Genomic DNA, 5,990 nt, shown 5'->3' on the forward strand with positions numbered 1-5,990 from the left:
AAATATAAAAACATCGATTTTTTTTAACATATAACAATGTCATCGATATCCATTCGTTAACTTATCCTGTATGTTTTCAGAATCGTAACGAAACGTATCGCACCGATTAAAAATCGGTATTGCACCGGTATCATCTTAACTAACCGGTATTTAACGGTATTCTACCGTTCGTTGGCCAGGTCTTCTTGGGACACTCCCGATAGTATGGGAGATTCTGGTGACTTCAATAATTTTTTTACTAATATCCATATACCAATTATTAATAATATCACGCCGATACCCTGAAAAAAAAAATTAGAACTCTAATTCTATCTCTCTCTTTCTCTCTTTTTCTATATTTTTATATTATCTGTACAAAAACTACGACATAAGGTGTGCTACTTATATACCTATGACTTACTAGCAACCCGCCCCGGCTTTACACGGGTGCAATGTTATAAATATAGAAATCTTTCTCTCGTCCGTGTATAATTCTCTTTTTGTTATATTAACATTCTAAATAGACAGACTAAAAAAAAAAAAAAGAAACATCACCCGCAAAAAATTACAACTAAATATGAACGAAGCAATCATTTAACATAGTTCTTAATTAAAATATACCAATAGTGAACAAATAGCTAATTGAGAAAATTTGAAAGAATAGAAAAAATTTGATCACGAGCCGGGATTCGAACCCGCTTAAAAAGACCTAGCCTGTCTGTAAAATTTCTCATTTAAAAATCATTTCAATACTATAAAGTTCAAAATTAAATAAACAGTTAATATTTGAGTTCTTGCAGGTTTTGTGTATTAACAACTAGCTTTTGACCGCGGCTTCGCACGCGTTAATTCAGAGTAGTTTAATTTATGTTCTTATACAAAAAACCTTCCTCTTTAATCTCTATCTATCTATTTAAAAAACAAAACTCATCAAAATGTGTATCGTAGTTTTAAAGATTTAAGCATGGGACATAGGGACTGAGAAAGCGACTTTGTTTTATACTATGTAGTGACATTTTGCACACACCTCTGTCTCTACATAAACAAACATGTACACGGCGGCCTTGTCGCTCGACGGCGATCTCGACCAGACCAGACTAGACCTAGACCTAGACCAGCACACTCACAGTCAAAGCGTAGAAACCGAATGGCATCCAGTATCTCAGGTTGAGCGCGAACTTGGCGAGCCTCGCGTAGTCGTCACTTATGTTGACCTCCTGCTTGAACCAGAACATGGGCACCAGAGTGTCAGGGTCCGGGAGCTGGTTGTTGATGCTGATGACGCGAAATTCAAACTCGATTTAGTCATAATCCTTACCTATATCCTATTTCCTACTAATATTATAAATGTGAAAGTTTGTAAGGATGTGTGTTTGTTTGTTGCTCTTTCACGCAAAAACTACTGAACCGATTGCAATGAAATTCGGTACGTAGACAGCTGGACAACTGGAATAACATATAGGCAACTTTTATCTCGATATCCCTTACGCGGGTGATACCGGGGCGCAGCTAGTAACGGACACTTTGCGTCGATGATCAATTGTTGTTTAATATTCTGTTGGATAAATGATTTATCAGTTGAGATACGAGATGTCGCTTTTCACAATTTGTTAAAACTACTTTAGCTATCGAATCTCAAAAAAATGTCGAATCACTTAGAAATGTTACGCATTCGTTGGCATTGTGCGTTGGTGTTCGATCGGCCCAACTACCCTCACTTTGTTAACTGACTACATCAATTAGGCAGCTGTGTAAAATTTTACGTAAAGTAGCTGCACCGCGCGGTTTCACCCGCGTAAGTCCGTATCCCGTAGGAATATCGGAATAAAAAGTTGTCTATATGTTATTCCAGTTGTTCAGCTGTCTACGTACCAAATTTCATTACAATCGGTCGAGTAGTTTTTGCGTGAAAGAGCAATAAACACACACACGCATCCTTACAAACTTTCACATTTATAATATTAGTAGGATTCTTATTACTATCAAATAATTAAGTATCTAATATTCGACATGAGCCTCTTTTGATTTCTGACGTAAAATGGAGAAACGAAAAATTAACGTTACTTCGCAAACACTAGAAGATACTTGAATGTTATTCAATTTAAACTACTAGTGTACCCGGCCACACGTGGCTGTGGCTGAGTAACTGAAAAAATATATTAAAATTGGGATAATTGATCGAAATAAAAACTATTCTATATCTTAAGTTGGATCAAATGACACATAAAATGCCAAAATTTTTATCAAAATCATCAATCAAAATTGGTGAAGAGTTCATTGGGCACATACATCATGACACTGAATTTTTATACATTAAGATTATAAACTATATTATACAAAAAAAATTGAAAAAAATCTATATGCTTACGTGATTTCACCCACATGTCTGACCAGCAAGTTGATTTGTAACTGCGCAAACACTTCCAACGGCATCCCAGTGAACATTTCCAGCGCTACACTGAAGACCATGTCGCTGGAAGACATACACTTATATTATAAACGCGAAGGTGTGTTTGTTTGTCTATCTTTCGCGTCGCAACGGAGCGATCGTATGGTGTGACTTTTATGTACAGTGAAACATGTCCCACATTTCCTATGAACTCGCGGATACTTGAGGTTTTTATTTTATAATAGAAATCTTTTACAATAAAATTTAACTATGCATTAGAAGAGATAAAAAAGAAGTGAAAACCATTGCTAACCAACCCACTCACTTAACCTAACCTAACCCAACCGTCTCACTACACACGCACACTCAAATCACTCACCCAACCCACTCACCCAACCATCTCACTCAATCCGCGCACCCAACCCACTCACCCAACCGTCTCACTCAACCCTTACACCCAACCCACTCACCCACCCCACACACTCACCAAACAAACAACCATTTCCCCCAAATTCACTCGCACACTATACAATTCACAAGCCACTCACGGCGTAGGATTCAAGCCGACAACTTTGCTGGGGTAGGGCGGCTCCAAGCCGAGGAAGTGCGGCAGCGTGACGAAGGCGGGCGCGCCGAAGCGGCACGCGGACACGTTCAGCGCGCCCGCCGGCAGGCAGTCCGCGTCGCGCACCTCGTCGCAGTAGCACGCCTGCGGGGGAAATGGGCACATGGTGATAAAAAAGTGAAGTCCCGTGTCCCCTAGTGGGGTATGGGGCAGATGATGTACATCTGTTTCACTGATCGATTTTCTTTACAGACAAGTAGGCGATCAACCTTCTGTGTCCTGCCAGACCGAGACATATTTTTTTTTGTGCGTCCCCACCGGGAATTGAACCCAGGACCCCTCGGTTCTACGCTCACGCGTTAACCACTATACCAAGGAGGCGGGCACATGGTGATGGGTTAGTGGGAAAGTGGTGGCTCAGCGGTGAGAACCTCACCTCGACTCTCCACTTCAAAATCGATAAGTCGCGGTTCGAGACCGAGCGAGCGTGCAGGAAATAAATTGATTTTTCAATTTATCCGCGCATGTGCATAACATCACCACTGCTTGAAACGTTGGAAGGAAAACATCGTGAGGAAACCGGCATGTCCAAGAATCAAAGTTCGACGACATGTGACATCTGCCAACCCGCACTTGGCCAGCGTGGTGGATTATGGTCTGAACCCTCATAGGAGGCCTGTGTCCCAGCAGTGGGAACATATGTATGGGCTGATGATGATGATGATATACTGAGATTTATTCCTAACCCAGTTAACACATCAAAACAGTTGACACAAGAGAGATTATATAATACGACCACAGATTAAGAACAATATTAAGACATAGACAGTAGCTCCAACTAGTGAGGCTATTAAGACAGCTTTATGACAATTTACATTGTTAGGTGTTGTGCTGGCCCAATTCGTGCCGAAGCGTGCTCGATTCCCGCATTAAACTCCCTTTGGGTACGGAATCTCGAAAAAAATAAGGTTTTAGTTAAGTTTTAGTAGTATAGTGGAATAGCACGCCTAGGTGTGAACATAATATTTTATCTGATTAAAAATAATGTCTTTAACTCGATTTAATATTATTATCCGAGCACTAGACGCGGCATTAACTTGCACGCTGAAAGATGTAACCTTAAACTCACCATACTTGGATACTTGTGGCCGTTGTCGAAAAGAGAGTCGTTGGCCACATACTTCTGCCCTTCTATACCCAACACACTTATTGTCTCGTTCTTGGCCAGCACCATGTATCTGGAAAACGCGTGTACGGGGCATAAGATCTCAGCTATTTTAATAATTAATCCATGCTTATTGTACTGTATACAGGTTGATTAAAGAATTTGATAAATTTAATTAATCATTTAAATCTGCAAACTCAATAAATTGTATTTAGGGTCACTAATTTATAAAAAAACTAGCGGTCCGCCCCGGCTTCGCCCGTGGTACATATATTGCCTAAAGACTTCCTCAATAAATGGACTATCTACTTGTGAAAGAATTTATCAAAACGGACCAGTAGTTCCTGAGATTAGAGCGTTCAAACAAACAAACAAACAAACAAACTCTTCAGCTTTATAATATTAGTATAGATACGCACATTTAACGCACACTCAAACTTTCATGAATCTATCAAAGTCATTTATTTGCAGATGCCTATATTATATTGGTTACCTGCTTGCCAAATTTCATCCCGATCGGTCCAGTAGTATGGGCTGGGCATTGATAGATCGGTCACTCAGTCACCTTTGCCATTTATACATATATTAGTATATCTTTACCTACTGCATTGATTTTAACACGTTGACCTTTACGTGATTACATTTCAAAGACCTCCATGGACTACCAATTTTAGAATATACTAGCTGTTCGCACCGGCTTCGCCCGTAGTACATATGTAGCCCCTCAGAGAGGTTGCAGCTTTCTAATGGTTAAAGAATTTTTATAGCGGAACCCTGATTACTAATACCACGCTGTCCGTACGTCTGTCTATCCTTACATCTGTCTCATGAACCGTAAGAGTTACCGTAGAAATTTTCAACACAAACGATGTATTTTTGCAGCTTCTCCTCTTCCGACTCGCGCTTGACTAGATTTTTTCATTTAGTCTTATATAGTCGTTACGTCAAACAATAGATAATGGCACTTAGAACTATTTTTAAACTAGCTGCGCCCCGCGGTTTCACCCGCGTAAGTCCGTATCCCGTAGGAATATCAGGATAAAAAGTTGCCTATATGTCATTCCAGTTGTCCAGCTGTCTACGTACCAAATTTCATTGCAATCGATTCAGTAGTTTATGCCTGAAAGAGCAACAAACGCACACATCCTTACTTAATAGACTTTCGCATTTATAATATTAGTAAGAAGTAGGATAGGATATATATTATATAGTAGGATTATATTAGTAGGACAAATCCTCTAATTGTTATCCTTATAAAAGGGTCGATGGGTGCTTCAAGTGTAGTGTTGTTTAAATAAATATTAAATGTACGACTATTATCGCGAATGCAATTCGAGCGTTGTTCCGCTTGACATAGTTTAAGTAATTAGATACACATTTCATGCTTTAATAATATGGTTATTATCTTTACTTTTAATGAGTGCGAACGTTTTTGTCTATTTGTCTTACTTTCACGATGCAACAGAGGTATTTTGATGTAATTTTTGTGTAATAGTTGGGAGGTTTGTAAGTGACATAAGCTACTTTTTAATGCGACAAAAAACCTCATGGCAACTTCCCTTGACCACGCAGGCGAAGTCGCGGGCGGAAAGGTAGTTGTCATATATTTTCTCATTTCTGGACAAATTCATGAAACCTAACTACTTTTTTATGTGAGAGCGAGTAATAGCTCCCCCGTATGAGCAGCTTCTCCATAGTACCCTTCACCCCCTACGCTCACTCGAATATATCATCTCAGCAATTTCAAGAAAGAATGACTCTAACACCCCCGTAGATAAAGCCCAAAATCAAACACCACTCACGTGCATACATCGAGTATAGTATACTTAGTCTGGCCATAAATACTGTTACACTTAATTATAAAAAAATATTACATTTGAATTTCGAATCTG

The 5,990-nt window shown here is 39.3% G+C and overlaps 1 protein-coding gene across 1 annotated transcript in view; it reads right to left on the reverse strand.

Moving 5' to 3' along the window:
• The window catches only part of LOC119834483 (protein croquemort-like), a 27,613-nt gene continuing 21,623 nt past the window's right edge, over positions 1 to 5,990 (reverse strand). The window contains exons 7-11 of the mRNA XM_038358853.1: positions 4,063 to 4,171; positions 2,917 to 3,077; positions 2,348 to 2,452; positions 1,107 to 1,254; positions 1 to 281 (exon numbers count right to left, since the gene is read on the reverse strand). Coding sequence (XP_038214781.1) covers positions 162 to 281; positions 1,107 to 1,254; positions 2,348 to 2,452; positions 2,917 to 3,077; positions 4,063 to 4,171 — 643 coding nt within the window. The 3' untranslated portion in view covers positions 1 to 161. The remainder of the gene's footprint in view (positions 282 to 1,106; positions 1,255 to 2,347; positions 2,453 to 2,916; positions 3,078 to 4,062; positions 4,172 to 5,990) is intronic.

This window comes from Zerene cesonia, chromosome 19 (genome assembly GCF_012273895.1).
Source record: "Zerene cesonia ecotype Mississippi chromosome 19, Zerene_cesonia_1.1, whole genome shotgun sequence".
NCBI lineage: Eukaryota > Metazoa > Arthropoda > Insecta > Lepidoptera > Pieridae > Zerene > Zerene cesonia.